Source organism: Oncorhynchus mykiss, chromosome 25, assembly GCF_057628025.1.
Source record: "Oncorhynchus mykiss isolate SJ-2025 chromosome 25, ASM5762802v1, whole genome shotgun sequence".
Classification (NCBI taxonomy): domain Eukaryota; kingdom Metazoa; phylum Chordata; class Actinopteri; order Salmoniformes; family Salmonidae; genus Oncorhynchus; species Oncorhynchus mykiss.
Genome location: NC_143046.1, coordinates 40,108,130 through 40,127,600, shown reverse-complemented (window position 1 = coordinate 40,127,600; position 19,471 = coordinate 40,108,130). Strand labels below are relative to the sequence as shown.

Below are 19,471 nucleotides of genomic sequence, written 5' to 3'. Positions count from 1 at the left end.
ATGCCTGAATGATTCATTGCTGACTAAAATCCTGTTCAAAGAGAAACAATTGGATCTATACATCTTAAACGCGCAATTGGTCTATTGATGAACCTGTTGACCCCCTGACCCTAAATAACGCTTCATATTGATCAAGAAACTAAGAAGTGGTGGCTGACATTAGCCAATTTGTCATATTGGGAATACATAAGCACACAGCACAGTTATGCTGTAGTAACATCATTTCAAATTGGCAACCTATTGCTAGACAAGAGGACAGACAGACTAGAATAAATGTATAGGAAAACAGATTGAGAAACAGACATGCAAGGGCAGTTAATGCACAGTAATCCATACACAATGTCTGCAATAACCCAATCGGACCAATCTGTAAGCACAGTTTATTGGCACACATAATGGCAAAGCATATATACCAGACATCAGATATGACACAAAACATCTCTGCGATATAATGTACAAATTGTGCAGAGTTCTAATAATACCAGGTTCAAACAACATCAGAAATGTGTTAGCTTCCTTACAAATGCACAAATAAATACACAAAAGATCTTATAATAAAGACATCCGCAGTTGTCTTCTTGCCATTTTAAAACAAAATCCAACATGAGGAGAGGAATTTAAGGAAGAATAGTCAATTAAAGAACAACTGGTAACACAAAAACAGGGGTTTTCAAACTGCAATTCTGTAGGGCCTTGAGTATGCTGTTATGTTTTTCTGGATTTGCGGCTAATAATGAGTGTATTTTTTACAATGAATAAATTGAGAACATTTTCAAATGTTAACAATTTTAAACATTTCTTAAACATTATAGTTTAATATCTGATCTATGCACTAATTAATTGACTGGATATAAACATGTCAAAATTATCAATGACCGTCTTATAGCTGCAAAAATCTGTCGGACAAGACAACAGAATCCGAAAGGCCCCATAAAAATGTGAAACTGATGCAAATAAAAAAAGATAGTGCGAGACAGCTGCCATGTACAAAATGGTTTCAAAATGGTGGCTAATCTTAAATGGATAAAGTTGTATGCCACGCGTCTATTTGGAGAGCTACAAACCTTGTAACAGTGTTCCCAAATGGATGAACCCCCCCACCAAAAAATGGCTGACCAACCACCAACTCAAAAAGGTACATATATCAAACTAAAAAAGTAAAATCATGCAGGAAAAAGATTTAAAGGCCCATTGCAGTCAAAAATGTGATGTGCCTGTGATGTATATATATTTTCACACTATGAGGTTGGAATAATACTGTGAAATTGACAATATTATGATGTTGCCCTTTTAGTGTAAAAGCTGTTAAAAATTCTTGCTTGAGGAATTGCTTTTTGCTAAGAGTCTAATTTTGTTTCTTTTGACATTTTAATTTAAAACAATCACAATGAGGTACTTAATTGTTACCCAGAAATGATTTGATATTGAGATGAAAACAACTGCATTAGAACTTTAATATCAGTTTGGAATAGGTCAGTCATTAAAGGGAAAGAACAAAGACAAATTCCAAAATAAGAAAAAAAAAAACATTAATGCATTGGTGTATGTCAGCAAAGTTTACATACTGATTGGCAACGTACAAATCTGATTGCAAAGTATTTTGGGGAGAAGCAAAAGAACACCAATAGACTACAAACACGATCGAACAGGTTTGCGGTGAAATAACAATCGGCGACGACTGCTGTAATTCTGGAAAGGAAATCCTGGAACACGAGTATCCCACTTCAAGTTGTCCATAGTGGTGAAACAGAGTCACTTTCCTTTTAATTGGAAATCGGAAAAAACAACAACAACAACAACGTAAACAAACCAACAGCCAAATGAATTTCCAATAAAGATGCAAATGCTCAAGACGACGACGTCTCGGCCGTGGTGGATGCAGTTTGGTGGCTGAGTAAAACCTCGCCGGTTCGTTCTCATTGAGGCTGATGCTCTTAAAAGAGACATTTTGTTTTAGATGTTTTGTTTTGACTTCTACTGTCAACTGTCCCAGAGGGGTCGCAACCTGCAGGTCAAAGGTCAAAAGGGCAACACCCACAGAATCCCATTACAGTTAAAGCTCAAGGACTGAGAAGGTGTCCATGAAGGAGAATTCAGATGAAGACACTGGCCTTGTGTCATTCCCAGAGCAATCCCAACTACCCTAACACTGGGAATTCCCACCAAATCCAAACAAAGCAATTCTAGGAAAAATGGGAAAAAAGAAAACCCAGTATTGTTTTATGTCATCATTGCAATGCATACAACCTGTATGCATTTAGATGGAAAAGTAGTCTTTATCGTATGGATATTGCTGTGCAATGTCAGTCAGTTCTCTGTCTCAGTCTCTCTTCAGGATGTTACAGTGAAGTCGGAGAAGAATTGTTCTGGTATTTGGTGGAGATGATTGACCATGATGAGTGATAGTGACACCGTTGACCATGATGTGGAAACATTTTCCAACGGGGTTAAATTCAGTACGATTTGAGGTTTTGGAGGGCGCTGCCCTAGTGGGCCAAATAGGTACAGTTTTTTTAATAGATATTTTCCCTCTGTGTTTTACTGTGAGGGCAACATGGTGTCATTAGAAACTGTCCAAAATAGTGACATTTAACCATTGGAGTTAAATGTCACCCAATTGTACATATGAGAATTGGGGCACTGACTGTGCTCTTGGTATCCTTGGTCTCTGTGTGTTTTACTGTGACGACTGCGGCGCTGTGCTCTCGGCCTTGCTGTCCTGGCTGTTGGGCGGCTTGCTGCCCCATGGGCTGTTATTGCCGAGCGCGGGCGAGCCGTTGAAGTCATCCTCGTCGTCCAATCCGTTGGTGGCATCGTACTGCGTGTTCTCCAGACGCGTGATTAGACGCTCGTCCTCGTCCCCGAACTCCCCGCCCATCAGGGTGGGCTCGCCCACCACCATTACATCCTGGAAGACAAATTAAAGAGGTCAAAGGTTAATGTCAGGTTAAAGGTCAGACATTTTAAGATACACATTGTTGCATGTGTGAGACGTATTGAATTCTGAGAGATGATATGTGATACATAGAATTTATTATATATTGATTATACTATATTGATCATGTACATTTTATGGCGTGATCTGCATGTTATACTAACTCTAAATCTTTGTCACAAAGCATGTCGATAACTACATGAAATGTACAGGTAACTGACAAAATAAAGGAAACACCAACATAAAGTGTCTTAATAGGGCTTTGGGCCACCACGAGCCAGAACAGCTTCAATGCACCTTGGCATAGATTCTACAAATGTCTGGAACTCTAAATCAAATCAAATTGTATTGGTCACATACACATGGTTAGGAGATTTGAATGCGAGTGTAGCGAAATACTTGTGCTACTAGTTCTGACAGTGCAGTAATATCTAACAAGTAATCCAACAATTCCCCAACAACTATATAATACACACAAATCTAAAGGGGTTAATGAGAATATGTACATCTAAGTATATGGATGAGCGATGGCCGAGCGGCATTGGTAAGGTGCAAAAGATGGTATGAAATATAGAAGTCGGAAGTTTACATACACCTTAGCCAAATACATTTGAAATCAGTTATTCACAATTGCTGACATTTAATCCTCGTAAAAATTCCCTGTCTTAAGACAGTTAGGATCACCACTTTATTTTAAGAATGTGAAATGTCAGAATAATAGTAGAGAGAATTATTTATTTCAGCTTTTATTTTTTTCATCACATTCCCGGTCGGTCAGAAGTTTACATAAACTCAATTAGTATTTGGTAGCATTGCCTTGAAATGGTTTAACTTGGGTCAAACGTTTTGGGTAGCCTTCCACAACTTTCCTACAATAAGTTTTGTGAATTTTGGCACATTCCTCCTGACAGAGCTTGTGTAACTGAATCAAGTTTGTGGGCCTCCTTGCTCGCACACGCTTTTTCAGTTCTGCCCACAAATTTTCTGTAAGTTTAAGGACAGGGCTTTGTGATGGCCACTCCAATACCTTGACTTTGTTAAGCCATATTGCCACAACTTTGGAAGCATGCTTGGGGTCATTGTCCATTTGGAAGACCCATTTGCGACCAAGCTTTAACTTCCTGACTGATGTCTTGAGATGTTGCTTCAATATATCCACATAATTTTCCATCCACATGATGCCATCTATTTTGTGAAGCGCACCAGTCCCTTCTGCAGCAAAGCACCCCTACAACATAATGCTGCCACCCCCGTGCTTCACGGATGGGATGGTGTTCTTCGGCTTGCAAGCATCCCCCTTTTTCCTCCAAACATAACGATGGTCATTATGGACAAACAGTTCTATTTCTGTTTCATCAGACCAGAGTTCATTTCTCCAAAAAGTACAATCTTTGTCCCCATGTGCAGTTGCAAAACGTAGTCTGGCTTTTCTATGGCGGTTTTGGAGCAGTGGCTTGTTCCTTGCTGACCGGCCTTTCAGGTTATGTCGATATAGGACTCGTTTTACTGTGTATATCGATACTTTTGTACTTGTTTCCTCCAGCATCTTCACAAGGTCCTTCGCTGTTGTTCTGGGATTGATTTTCACTTTTTGCAGCAAAGTACGTTCATCTCTAGGAAACAGAATGCGTCTCCTTCCTGAGCGGTATGACAGCTGCATGGTCCCATGGTGTTTATACTTGCGTACTATTGTTAGTACAGATGAACGTGGTACCTTCAGGCATTTGGAAATTGGTCCCAAGAATGAACCGGACTTGTGGAGGTCTACAATTGTCTTTCTGAGGTCTTGGCTGATTTCTTTTGATTTTCCCGTGATGTCAAGCAAAGAGGCACTGAGTTTGAAGGTAGGCCTTGAAATACATCCACAGGTACACCTCCAATTGACTCAAATTATGTCAATTAGCCTATCAGAAGCTTCTAAAGCCATAACATAATTTTCTGGAATTTTCCAAGCTGTTTAAAGGCACAGTCAACTTTGTGTATGTAAACTTCTGACCCACTGTAATTGTGATACAGTGAATTATAAGTGAAATAATCTGTCTGTAAACAATTGTTGGAAAACTTGTGTCATGCACAACCGACTAGTAGATGTCCTAACTGACTTGCCAAAACTATAGTTTTTTTACAAGAAATTTGTGGAGTGGTTGAGTGGTTGAAAAACAAGTTTTAATTACTCCAACCTAGGTGTATGTAAACTTCTGACTTCAACTGTACATGGGATATGAGTAATGTAAGATATGTTAACGTTATTAAAGTGGCATTATTTAAAGTGGCATTGTTTAAAGTGACTAGTGATCCATTTATTAAAGTGGACAATTATTGGGTCTCAATGTAGGCAGCAGCCTCTCTGAGTTAGTGATTGATGTTAAGCAGTGTGATGGCCTTGAGATAGAAGCTGTTTTTCAATCTCTCGGTCCCAGCTTTGATGCACCTGTACTGGCCTGGCCTTCTGGATGGTAGTGGTGTGAACAGGCAGTGGCTCGGGTGGTTGTTGTCCTTGATGATCTTTTTGGCCTTCCTGTGACATCGGGTGCTGTAGGTGTCATGGAGGGCAGATAGTTTGCCCCCGGTGATGCGTTGCGCACCACCCTCTGGAGAGCCTTGCGGTTGAGGGCAGTGCAGTTGCCATACCAGGCTGTGATGCAGCCCGACAGGATGCTCTTGATTGTGCATCTGTAAAAGTTTGTCAGGGTTTTGTTGCGCCTTCACCACACTGTCTGTGTGGGTGGACCATTTCAGTTTGTCTGTGATGTGTACGCCGAGGAACTTAAAACTTTCCACCTTCTCCACTGCTGTCCCTTCAATGTGGATAGGGGGGTGCTCCCTCTGCTGTTTCCTGAAGTCCACGATCATCTTCTTTGTTTTGTTGACGTTGAGTGAGAGGTTGTTTTCCTGACACCACACTCCGACTGCCCTCACCTCCTCCCTGTAGGCTGTCTTGCCATTGTTTGTAATCAAGCCCACGACTGCTGTGTCATCTGCAAACTTGATGATTGAGTTGGAAGCGTGCATGGCCACGCAGTTGTGGGTGAACAGGGAGCACAGGAGAGGGCTGAGCACGCACCCTTGTGGGGCCCCAGTGTTGAGGGTCAGCGAAGTGGAGATGTTGTTTCCTACCTTCACTGCCTGGGGGCGGCCTGTCAGAAAGTCCAGGACACAATTTTACATGACGGGGTTGAGACCCAGGGCCTCCAGCTTGATGATGAGCTTGGAGGGTACTATGGTGTTGAATGCTGAGCTGTAGTCAATTAACAGCATTCTTACATAGGTATTCTTTTTGTCCAGATGGGGATGGGGAAGTGTGCAGTGTGATGGCGATTGTGTCATCAGTGGACCTGCTGGGGCAGTATGCAAACTGAAGTGGGTCTAGGGTGGCCGGTAAGGTGATATGATCCTTGACTAGTCTCTCAAAGCACTTCATGATGACAGAAGTGAGTGCTCTTGGGTACAGTAACAATGGTGGCCATCTTGAAGCATGTGGGGTCAACAGACTGGTATAGGGAGTGATTGAATATGTCCGTAAACACACCAGCCAGCTGGTCTGCTCATGTCCTTGTTAGCGAGCTGTGACGGTGGCACTGTATTATCCTCAAAGCGGGCAAAGAGTCTGGAAGCGTGACGTGGCTGGTTTTCTTTTTGTAGTCTGTGATTTCCTGTAAAACCTGCCACATATGTCTCGTGTCTGAGCCTTTGAATTACGACTGCCCCTGTACCGGCATTTTGCTTGTTTGATTGCCTTGCGGAGAGAATAACTATAATAACTGTAACTATTATATTCAGACATGTTTCCAGACCTCTTTCCATGGTTTAATGCAGTGGTTCGCGCTTTCAGTTTTGCACGAATGCCTCTATCCATCCACGGTTTCTGGTTAATGTAGGTTTTAGTCACAGTGGGTACAACATCTCCAATGCGCTTTTTTATAAACTCACTCACCGTGACAGCGTATAGGTCGATGGAACATATTCCGAGACGGTAGAAGCAAGATGGCGTCATGGTCGGATTTGCCGAAGGAGGGCGGGGGAGTTCTTTGTTTGCATCACGGAAGTAGTGGTGGTCGAGAGTATTACCCCTGCGCATAGTGATATCAATATGCTGATAGAATTTAGGTAGCTTTGTTCTCAAATTTGCTTTGTTAAATTCCCCAGCTACAATAAAAGTATCCTCAGGATATAGGATTTCCAATTTACATAGAGTCTAGTGAAGTTCCTTGAGGGCCGTCTTGGTGTCTGCTTGAAGGGGAATGTACACAGCTGTGACTATAACTGACGAGAATTGTCTTGGTAGGTAAAATGGCCGGCATTTGATTGTAAGGAATTCTAGTTCGGGTGAGCAGAAGGACTTGAGTTCCTGTATGTTGTTATGATTACACCATGAGTCGTTAATCATAAAGCATACACCCACGCCCTTCCTCTTCCAGAGAGGTGTTTATCTCTGTCGGCGCGATTCATGGAGAAGCCCGATGGCTAAACCGATGGCTGAACTGTGGGTCGTTCTTTTGGGTCGGCTACTGGGATTAGATCCATTGTCCTGGGTGGTGGTCTGAAGAGAGGATCCGCTTCGGGAAAGTCGTATTCCTGGTCGTAATGTTGGTAAGTTGATGTTGTTCTTATATACAATATTTCTTCCTGGCTGTATGTAATAAGACTTAAGATTTCCTGGGGTAGCAATGTAAGAAATAATACATTAAAAAAAACAAAATACTGCATAGTTTCCTAAGAACTGGAAGCGAGGCGACCCTCTCTGTCAGTGCCATTTTGCATCTTCTATTGGGGGGATGCAACATCCTTCTTCCACAAGAAATTTCATTATTTGGTGTTTTGTTGATGTTGCTGGAAAACGCTGTCGTAGGCGAGACTCCAGAATCTCCCATAAGTGTTCAATTGGGTCGAAATCTGGTGACTGAGACAGCCATGGCATATGGTTTACATCATTTTCATGCTCATCAAACCATTCAGTGACCATTTCGTTCCTGTGGATGGGAACATTGTCATCCTATTGGGGCATAGCCATGGTAACCAAAATAAAGGCCTGCCCGAGTTTTTATACATGATCCTAAGCATGATGGGATGTTAGTCACTTAAAGGTGCACTATGCAGAAATCGCTCAGGGATTTGCTAAAATTCTAATAGATTGACGAATTTCTGTTTATGTGACAAAACAAGCAAGTATAGTGTAGAAAGATTCAGTGTACCATCTAAACCGCTGTGAAACATCTTGTCCATAACCAAAATTATTGTATTTTCAGCTGTTGAAGCTGATGTACAAAACCGAAAGTAAAAGACGCAAAAACAAAACTTAAAAACGGGAAGTATAGAAATAGTCCACATAGAAGAGATCTTCTTAGACATGCTTTCAATGAGAATGACAGACCTATAACTCACATTTCTATGTGAATTTGGTCAGGTGGCCCCCAAAAGTTACATATTGCTGCTTTAAGGCTTTCTGTGTTCCTGCTTGTTGCTGAATAATTTGTGTCTCTATGCATGATATTCCACCCAAAGCAATTAAGGGTCAAAAGGGCCCTAAAATGGTCAAAAGCTAAAACACTAGAGGACATTGAGGCTCATCAAGACCAGTAGCCTACACAATTAGCCTACCCCTGAGCTTCTAATTCTAACCCAGAATGGAGGTGTGGGTTCAGATCTTACTTTTGACACCATATGTTGGTAAGGCGACGTGACACCATTCTATTATAGCTACAAGAAAATGTTTACTAAGGCTGTGATTCAATTCATTGCGCAGCACGCTAGACAGCTGGCCATGCAGATTTTAAAGGCATTTTCCCCGACATTAGCGGAGGTCGCATTTACGGTTAACGCTGCAGATGTCGGCTCAATTGGAAGTTATCTTTAAATGTAAAGTGCTACAAGCTACAACACAACGCTGATCAGATTGAATCCCAACCTAGGATAAAACCTGTATAGAGCATTATGCTACAACCCATAAGCTGCCCATGCTATCCCAGTCTTCTGTGGCAAGTGAGTCCTCTATCCATTTCTATGACAACTACTCATGAGCTTCCAACCCGTCTAATTTATAAGCTGGTGTGCTTCAACTGCTGATGATGTGTGTGTGTTGCTTCACCAAAGGGGTAAAGCCCAGAGCATTACCCTTGGCTGTGTGCTTTGACACAACCCCCTGCCACTCCTGCAATAACAGTTGGTGCATGGGGGGAATTTTCAGGAGTGTGTGTATGGCTGGTGTGTATGGCGAAGCACCGTGAAACCGGTGAACCCGCATGTACAGGGTCGACCCCCCTGCTCTGAGCACTCTGTACAAATGAAACCCCCTCCCACTGATGAAGTGGAATATCCTCCCATTCCCGCCCCTCACAGACCAATCAATAGTAATCATGTAGGACATATTTCAAGGAGATGACCCCTTGTGTTGAGGTCACAGATGAAAACATAGGGAGTTGTATTCTTTGGATGAATCTTTATTTGCACTGTGAAGGAATTGGGTGATGCTAACTCTCTATTTTGATATGTACAGGTCTAAAAATAAGTAACAGTATTTAGGAGATGCAATTCAGTACTTCAAGCAATATTAGATTATTGATTACCGGTAGTTATAAATATGTGATCAAATGGACTATGTTAGGACGGTGTTGGCTGTTCTATGAAGGCTGAGTTGTACATCTCGTCTCCCCTGGTCTGCTAAAGCTTCTTTCTCCTCAGCAGCCCACAACCTTCCGCTGCATCTCGGAAGGCAGCCGCACAGTTAAATGGAGCACATGCTTCACTGCCCATGTGTGTCGACGCAGCGTGGCATGGGAGCTCTCGCTCCCCTCCTCTGATGCGCACGCACACACACAAACACCGACACACACATACATAACTGCACCAAAGCGGCTCCGTATGGGGTGGGGGGGGTAGATTGTTTATCCGAGACGCAACACAAGCCTCTTTTCAAAAACTTCTCTCAAAACCCCCCTAGCGACCGTCACTACGCCTTAAATCGTGCTAATTAATTTAGGTGAGCTTTTGGACTAAATTACAATATCCACACAGATTTTTTTCATTTGTATAGCTAATTAAGTCATTAGCTCAAAACATGCTGATTGCCAACAAGCCTTGAATTCACCATCTGTTCCTGTGAAGTTGGCTGTCAACCTACCTCTGCCCCCCCCCCACCAATGACAACAGCTGGTAGTCAGACTGGGATTGGGGGGAGTGTTAATTGTGATCTAATTAATAACGTTTTATATACTCATCTCATTACTTTTTGTCTTTAGCTAGCCCTGAATGGAGCAATGGGCTGTTAAGACAGCTAAGAATGCTCATTGTCTGATTATCAGTTACTTTATTAGCATCCTTTTTGAGGGATCAGACCCCCTTGGCCCCCTACTCCTTCTGTGTTTGCAGGTCTGAAGGAACTGGACAGGTGTAAGCAATATGGTGGATGCTCCCCTATGCCCATTGAAGGGCAGGACCTTCAGCATAAGCCTATCTAGTCCCTTAACTACGGGATCGGAGAGTGCACAGTTTAGAACTTGAAAATGTATTAATAAACCAATTAGGCATATTTGGGCAGTCTTGATACAACATTTTGAATAGTAATGCAATGGTTCATTGAATCAGTCTAAAACGTTGCACACACACTGATGCTATCTAGTGGCCAAAATTGAAATTGCGCCTAACCTGGAAGAGTACATTGTGACCTTTCTCTTGCATTTCAAAGATGATGAAAAAATATATTTTACCAGATCTAATGTGCTATATTCTCCTACATTAATTTCACATTTCCAAACACTTCAAAGTGTTTCCTTCAAATGGTATCAAGAATATGCATGTCATTGCTCCAGGTACCTGAGCTACAGGCAGTTAGATTTGGGTATGTCATTTTATGTGATTTAAAAAAAAAAAGGGTTCTGCAAGCACATAATGCGTAGGTAAGGGCTCAGGATTATTTTCAGGGGTATATTCCTTGAGGTGAAATGTTCAGAGGGATGCATATAGCAATTCATCAAATGAAGCTAACACGCAATCATATCTGTTCTACGCAATCCATTTCTACCTGAATGTTCCAAAAGAATCCATCAGCAAACACATAGTAGCACTCTGCATGGTTTTCAATGTCATTTCAGCCTAGCAACCAGTAGAGGTCACTGTTGAACAACACAACAACCCCCTCCCCCTCACTTCCCCATGCCTCCCCCCATTCACCCCCTCCCTCCCTTTCCTCGCCAGGGTCCACTTCTTATTGTCATTGGGCTCACGTAGGGCCTGTGCTCAGCCAACGAACGAACAACTTCTCAGACAAAGCTAGCTGGCGTGCAACATATGTAACCAGCATGTTTCCGCCGCTGCTCTTAAAGACGCGTGTCAACGTTAGCCATAGGAAGTGTGTGTTTCAGGATTGGGGAGTAGGGAGAGAGGGGGGGGTATACAGATATGTGATAATGAGAGATGGCGCTGAGCCAAACAGCAATCCACCGAGAAAACAATTGTGTGTGTGGGTGCGCATGTTTGTGTATGTGTGGTTGTCTGAGTGATTGAGTAAGAGATAGAAGGGGGGGGGGGGGCGTGAAAGAGAGTGAGAGGGAGTTAGTTGGAGAAGGTTTGTGTCTGTGTGTGTGTGAGAAAGAGCGAAAGAAGAAGAGAGAGCGAGTGCGAGGCAGATCCAGAAAGAGCAAGAGAGAGGGCGAGCTTGAGTTGGAGAGGGTGTGTGTCTATGTGAGTGTGTGTGAGAGAGAGAGAGAAAATATATACATGGATAAAGAAAGAGAAAGAGAGAGAAAAAAGAGAGATGCACCGTGGATTTAAAAGCATGACCTGCAAAGCACCGTGTGGAACAACCCAACCCAAAACAAAGAGAGTTCACAGTTCCCCAGTCTCCCTGTCCCCCTCCCTCCTAAAAACACCCCCAGCCAGAGGGACCACAGTACTAAACGGTCAGTATGACTCCTTACAGTCCGTACACGCTGTACGTCTAGCAAACTCAGTGAGTGATAATGAGAGAGTACTATAGCCTGTGCAAACAACTGAAGCGCAATAGCACTTTATCCCCCGGAGCGATGTGAAGCGTGAGGTGCAACACTCAGTGGTTTAAGTAGGTGTTTAACCTCAAACTGTGTCGAGTGGCCCCGTTCTATTGCCATGTCGAGGAAGCAAATGCGGGATAGACCAGAGCCATGGCGCGCCGGGTTGATAACGCCATCCCCCAGAGCAGAGGGTGTAAACGAAGCAACAAAGATACTTCTCGAATTCCAGATGAATACTTCAGTAAACATATTATGGCGGTAGATTGATAGTCCTGAATTGTTGCGTTCCATTTACATGTCTTCCTGCCTGTGCATCTGTAGTAGTTGTGCATAAGGGTTTGTATGTGGTGTATAGGGGTGTAAGAGAGGGCCAAACCGGTAGAGCTGATGCTTACAGGTACCTGACTGGAGAGGCTGAAGTTGCTGGCAGGGCTTCTCTTCTTACTGTTGGCATTGCCCACGCTGCTGTTGGCGCTGCTGGCAGAGTTCTTCCTTTTCCTCCTCTTCGTCGTTGTCTGTCTCGTTGGCTCAGCTTTGGCACGACCAGCAAAGGAAACAAGAGCCATGGCGGACAACATAATGCATATACCAAGGTAGGGGTAACGCATAAAGAACACACAACGTATACACACGTGTGTATGGAGACATGCACACACACCTATGCAAGCATCCACAGACAGACAGACAGACATACATACTCAAACACACACACACAATACGCACAATACTCAACAACTCAAAAATGATCCATGCTTTGTTAACATCCGAGGTGAAATCAAAAGGCGTTAACATCTCCCAAGACATGCACCAGTAAGAAAGAACCCCTGTCATATTTGCATAATTGCTCAACAATAGACCGTGCTGCTTGACTTAACGTGAATGCCGTAATGACCTTGGTGTTGTACAGTTCTCGATAGCCTCTCCACATTAAGATGACTCTACTGGGATAGATAACATCGCCTTTTATCCTACTGTATCTACAGTATATCTGTAGTTGTACAGGCTTCTGTAGCCATTTATATCTTTTGTTTTGCTGTGATTTGCCTCTGTGAGTCAGATTGTATGTCTGTGTGCATCGCCACACGGAGTAGCGATGCACAGTGTGGCGTTTAAGCAAACAATTTCCAAGTGATGTAGAACGAAACACGACAGTCGTCAAATTTCGTCTTCGCGTTCGGCACCGGTGTTGAGCAGTCATGACGAAAACACAAAGTACACGACAATGTATTTCATGGCATTCCGTTCAGAGATAATCGAATGCAGCTCCCCTAGACTACTTCGATCTCTATTGAATACTATACGAAGACAGAAAAGGTACCTTTTTTGTGATTTGTGGGGAATATTTCCGTTTTGAAGTTCTGTGGGTGTCCAGCTAAAACCGGAGCCAAAATTAGTTTTGTTTTATTGAAGTGATTAATTATTTTCTGTAATTAAATGCCAGACAGAGAGAGAGAAAGAGAGTAATGAAAACAGAGAGAATGAAGGAGAAAAAAAAAGTACATTCCGTGCAACAAAGATATTGCCTAAACATTATTACTGTAGAAGACTTGCAATTATGAAAAGTCATTTTTTTTATGAGCTAGACATTTAATGAATAAATTAATAAAAAGATGCAATTAAAAAGCATGTATGTCCTTGATCATTCATCTTGTGTAAAGTATTGAAATAGGTTAAGTAGAGATCTTAACAGTACTTATATCTCCAAAATATTGTTTCTGAAAAACATCATTTATTAATACATTTATTTAGCCATTTTCACCAAGTGTTTGTAAGATAATGTTATTCCTCTCAATCTCATTAATATATATATATATATCATCTGTGCTCTTCAAAAAGTGAAATACATTTCTAGAGGTTCTTATACTAATCACACCAAGGGAGATACTTTAGAATTCAAAAGGAAACCAGCAACACACACTGAGTGGACAAAATATTAAGAACACCTGCTCTTTCCATTACATAGACTGACCAGGTGAATCCAGGTCACTTATTAAATTCACTTCAATCAGTGTAGATGAAGACAGGTTAAAGATGGGTTTTTAAGCCTTGAGACAGTTGAGACATGGATTGTGTGAATGGGCAAGACGAACATATTTAAGTGCCTTTGAACGGGGTATGGTAGTAAGTGCCAGGAGCACCGATTTGCGTCAAGAACTGCAATGCTACTGGGTTTTTCAGGCTCAACAGTTTCCCGTGTGTTAACCATCCAAAGGACATCCAACCAACTTGAAACAACCGTGGGAAGCATTGGAGTCAACATGGGCCAGCATCCCTGTGGAATGCTTTGGACACCTTGTAGAGTCCATGTTATTCCTCTGAATCAATATTAGGAAGGTGTTCTTAATGTTTTGTATGCTTAGTGTATCATTTATCTGAGTAGATAACATAACTGGGGAGCATACACACATTTTTTAAATAAAAAATATAATGTCTGCAACTACAACCAAATCAAATTCTCTATTACTACTACATTTTAATGTTTATGGTTGTCACGAGAAACTATCAAAATTAAGTCTATTACCAATTTGCATCGACTACTTTGACAAGCCTGGGTACAGGAACATGAAATCCTTTTTCTGGCATCACAACTGTTTACCTTTATGTTGAACAAAAAACGCACTAAAACTCAAATCCATTTCCACAAAAAAATACTTATCAGCGCATAAATGCATCTGTGCTTCCTTCCTCGCTAAAACAGAACCATTTTCCTGGTCCGAGAAGAATTGGAGGAAAGATGAAAAACTTGACTAATGAGGAAACTACAATTACAGTAGACCGGCATAGTTCAGTTTGGTTTTGTTTAAAAACACAGCTGGACGGACGAGCTGTAGTGGCACACGAATAACGTATGGCCAGCAAAACTGATCCAAGATCTGTTTCAAATGACTACCAAAGCTACCATTTTAATAACCTGGCTGTACTACCAATACAATGTTAAGTATAAAGTCCACTAGTCTGGAAACCAGCAATGAGTCAAGGCAACATGTAACACATTCAGTGCCTTTGGAAAGTATTCAGACCCATTGCCTTTTTACAGCCTTACTCTAAAATTGATTTTTTTAATTCCCCAGCAATCTACACACAATGCTCCATAATGACAAAGCAAAAGCAAGTTTTGCAAATGTATTAAAAATAAAAAAACAGAGATAACTTATTTACGTAAGTATTCAGACCCTTTGCTATGACACTCTAAATTGAGCTCAGGTGCATCCCGTTTCCATTGATCATCCCTGAGATGTTTCTACAACTTGATTTTACTCCACCTGTGGTAAATTAAATGGATTGGAAATGATTTGGAAAGACACACACCTGTCTATGTAAGGTCCCACAGTTGACAGTGCATGTCAGAGCAAAAACCAAGCCATGAGGTCGAAGACAGGAGCACCGAGACAGGATTGTGTCGAGGCACAGATCTGAGGAAGGGTACTAAAAAATGTCTGCAGCATTGAAGGTCCCCAAGAACACAGTGGCCTCTATCATTCTTAAATGGAAGGAGTTTGGAACCACCAAGACTCTTCCTAGAGCTGGCTGCCCGGCCAAACTGAGCAATCGGGGGAGAAGTTCCTTGGTCAGGGAGGTGACAGAGAACCCGATGGACACTCTGACAGAGCTCTAGAGTTCCTGTGTGGAGATTCCAGAAGAACAACCATCTCTGCAGCACTCCACCAATCAGGCTTTTATGGTAGAGTGGCCAGACGGAAGCCACCCCTCAGTAAAAAGCACATGACAGCCCATTTGGAGTTTGCCAAAAGGCATCTAATGACTCACAGTCCATGAGAAACAAGATTTTCTGGTCTATTGAAACCAAGATTGAACTCTTTGGCCTGAATGCCAAGCACCATCCCTACGTGGTCACAGCATCATGCTGCGGGGATGTTCTTCAGCGGCAGGGACTGAAAGACTAGTTAGGATCGAGGCATAGATGAACGGAGCAAAGTACAGAGAGATCCTTGATGAAAACCTGCTCCAGAGAGCTCGGGACCTCAGACTGGGGTGAAGGTTCACCTTCCAACAAGACAGCAACCCTAAGCACACAGCCAAGACAATGCAGGAGTGGCTTTGGGACAAGTGTCTGAATGTCCTTGAGTGGCCCAGCCAGAGCCTGGACTTGAACACCACTGAACATCTCTGGAGAGACATGAAAATAGCTGTGCAGGAACGCTCCCCATCCAACCTGACAGCGCTTGAGAGGATCTGCAGAGAAGAAATGGAGAAACTCCCCAAATACAGGTCTACCTACTTGTAGCGTCATACTTGTAGCGTCATACCCAAGAAGACTCGAGGCTGTAATCACTGCCAAAGGTGCTTCAACACAGTATTGAGTAAAGGGTCTAAATATTTATGTAAATGTGATATTACATTTTTTTCTCCTTTTTTTAATTTATAAATTAGCAAAAAATTCTAAAAACCTGTTTTTGCTTAGTCGTTATGGGGTATTGTGTGTATATTGATGAAGAAAAAAAACGATTGATTCAATTTTACAATAAGCTTGTAACCTAACAAAATGTGGAAAAAGTCAAGGGGTCTGAATCTGTTCCGAAGGCTTCTGGATCCCCAAACTGCTATCAGCTCCTATACAGTTGATATGTTTGGCATCTTAAACATTTTTTTCACTGATCCCTAACACCATACAACATGCAACTGAACAAAGGTTTATCCCCTTGTGCGCAATTAGACAATGACAGTTCAACGTCTCCTTTTTCAAAGAGTCTGTTCAAGAAGATTCTACGCTCAATGACAGTGAAAACAATTTATTTTTTATTTTTATAAAAGTAAAAATTCAAACCTCTGGGGAGCTATCAGCGAGGGAGTTGGATCTTGTAGTTTGATTACACCAGCCACCCTTAATTAAAGTTCAGAAGCCTCGCACACATTACACAGATCTGAGTCAAAGGGTTTCTACTGGTGTTGCTTTTTAAAGACGTCTTGTCATGGCGAACATTGCAGTAATTTGCAGGCCTCAAATATGTCCAAAACACCTGCTCATTTCTACTCCAGGTTTAACACTGCACAGCCAATTTAAGCCAACTATTTTTCAAGAACCACCCTTCAAACATCAATCATAATACCTTGACATGTCTGGTTACAGTCTATTCAAATAGGAATTGTCTGTCTCAGGAATTGCTGATAAATTTCCCGATTCCTGACAGGGAGAATACATTTTAAGCACACGCAATATATAATAGATATTTACCTTCTCTGTTCTTCAACATGCTCTCATTAGAAATTAGACAATCCAACCATTGTCATTATGTCACCTCAGCTCTCCTATTACTTATAAGTCACTATAACAACATTGTCTGCGTCCCATAGGTCTCTGGTGAAAAGTAGTGCACTGTAAAGAGAATATGGTGCCATTTGGGACACTGCCATTGACAGCTGCAGACAAATGTGTTTGGTTATTTAGGCAGTACAAACGTTACCTGGTGGGGCCACCATTCTCTGCCACTTCTGGAACAGGCATGTCTTCAGACAGTCCCTAGGGCTGAGGTTGTAGGTCTTGTGCCTAGACATGAGCTCCTGCATGGGCTCCAGGATGACACACAGCTGCAGATGGAGAACAAGAACACACACGCGCGCAAATGTTAGATTCAGAAGTATTGAAACGCACACACGACATGTTTTCCATGTTGGTGAAAATGGATCTTTAAATCACTATGTGAGCTTTGCTCCAAAGGGTATCACCTATACATGCTGAATCTGAAACTCTTGTGGACAATTTGAGAATCCAACAAGGAGCATCATCAAGTGACCTATGACGTCATCACAAAGAGGACACGCGGGCCAGTTTGGCAGTTTGAATAGGACAGTCCTCAACAGTTCTCTTAACCAGCCAATTCACCTACTCATAGGCCTATTAACACAGACTTGGGCCTGTATTCAAAGTAGGAGTGCTGATATAGGATCAGTTTTGGCTTTTAGATCATAAGGAATACGATTATACGTAAGGGGGGACGGACCTCATCCTAAATCACCACTCCTACTCTGAAAAAAAAAAAATACCAGACCAGCAAGTCACACCAATGCCATTCACTCTATTACTACAGAGCTATTTTATAATGGCATTGGACTGTCTGCAGGCAAAGTGAACATGCATATAGCCCACTAAACCCATGTTTGTTCTTTCTCTGATACCATCCTCTTGACACGACTATATGCCCCCCCCCCCCCCCCCCCTAGCTCAGGGAACAATCCCTGGATTTGAGCCTGAAAACAAGTGCTATTTTCAGGTTGAATGGTAGGAAGCCTGCTTTACGGCTCTCATACATGGAAAGGCTTAAATACACTGACCCCGCAAAAAAAAAGCCGTTTTTGACCCTTGGCCAGGAAAGCGTCAGTCTCTTTGGGAAGAACTGATAAATGATGGGAAACCCACGAGTGCCTTTCGAAAGACAATAAAGACTCCATTTATGTGAGGAAAGGGCGTATTTTATCTGAACAGCGACACCAAGATAGCGAGATAGAAATATGGCTCACTGTGGCAGTATCCACACAGTATCCGTACAGTATCCACGTCGACCTCCAAAAGTCGACCAATTCCTAATTCGCCTCAGAGCCAAGACTAGGATTTGTTGGTGAAAAATTACAGGGGGGTGTTTTTATTTGGATAAATGAGGTAGGTTGTCATTTAAAAAAACGAATAGCCTAGTAGTTCTACACTAAAGGCCAATGGATAAATGTCCTATAGGTAATGGATGATATGCTGTCAATAACTGAAAAGCAAGGCGTAATTCGATTTTTATCAGAAGTAAAAGAGAGGTTAAAAATTCAAAATAAAAAGGTGCAATATATATATATATTTGATAAATGACGATAATATAGGTGTGTTATGACAATCTCCAAAAGTGCACTCAACATATTCCATATGATTTTTCCATATGCATTCCATAATCATGCTCATGGTAAGCTGCTATGGATCTCGAGAAGACAAAAACAACAACGAGGACAAAAAAAAAAGAAGAAGGACAAAAAAAAGAAGAAGTCCAACAAAATGGTAAGAATGGTTGTTAAAAAAAAAAATCAGCCCCCGAGCCCTCTTTCTCTGTCGCTCTCTCTCTTTCTCCCCTCTCTCTCTCTCTCTCTCTCTCTCTCTCTCTCTCTTCACAGTCTTCTAAATAAACAATGGCTAGGCACTTCGCCGTCTCTCCGCGCGGCATTTCACAATTATGAGTCTCAACAGGGAGCGTTCATTAATGTTATGCTAATTTTCTCGATCCAATTAATTCGCTCCCTCTCTCTTTTCTCCCTCGTTCTCCCTCTCTTGTTCTCCCATTTGGAAATCGGAGCTGTCACTCAGTCTTGGAATGAAAAGCACAAACAAAAGAGAGCTGAAATACTGACTAATGTATTCTGGTGCAGGCTGCTGAGACTTTTACTAAGTATATGTTATAAAGTGAGGAATGGACCTAAAATGTAAGCAAGGATATACATATAGGGGGATATTCACTGATGTATTTACGTATTGTTCTCAATAAAATAACATATTGTGATAGCTGGCAGTCTGTGAATGTTATTTTGTATATTCCATCTTGAAATTCATAAAATATCCTGA

General features: G+C 42.0%; 1 protein-coding gene across 7 annotated transcripts in view; it reads right to left on the bottom strand.

Annotated features, from left to right (window-relative positions):
* Positions 1-363: 363 nt before the first annotated feature.
* The window catches only part of LOC110505141 (LIM domain-binding protein 2), an 83,644-nt gene continuing 64,536 nt past the window's right edge, over positions 364-19,471 (bottom strand). Inside the window, exons 6-9 of one of the 7 annotated variants that reach the window (XM_036969922.2) lie at positions 17,343-17,466; positions 13,238-13,291; positions 12,315-12,451; positions 364-2,908 (exon numbers count right to left, since the gene is read on the bottom strand). In XM_036969922.2, coding sequence (XP_036825817.1) covers positions 2,678-2,908; positions 12,315-12,451; positions 13,238-13,291; positions 17,343-17,466 — 546 coding nt within the window. In that variant the 3' untranslated portion in view covers positions 364-2,677. Of the gene's footprint in view, positions 2,909-12,314; positions 12,465-13,237; positions 13,292-17,342; positions 17,467-19,471 lie in introns of all 7 variants that reach the window. The other 6 variants (XM_036969923.2, XM_090219825.1, XM_090219826.1 and 3 more) reach the window with 6 other exon arrangements.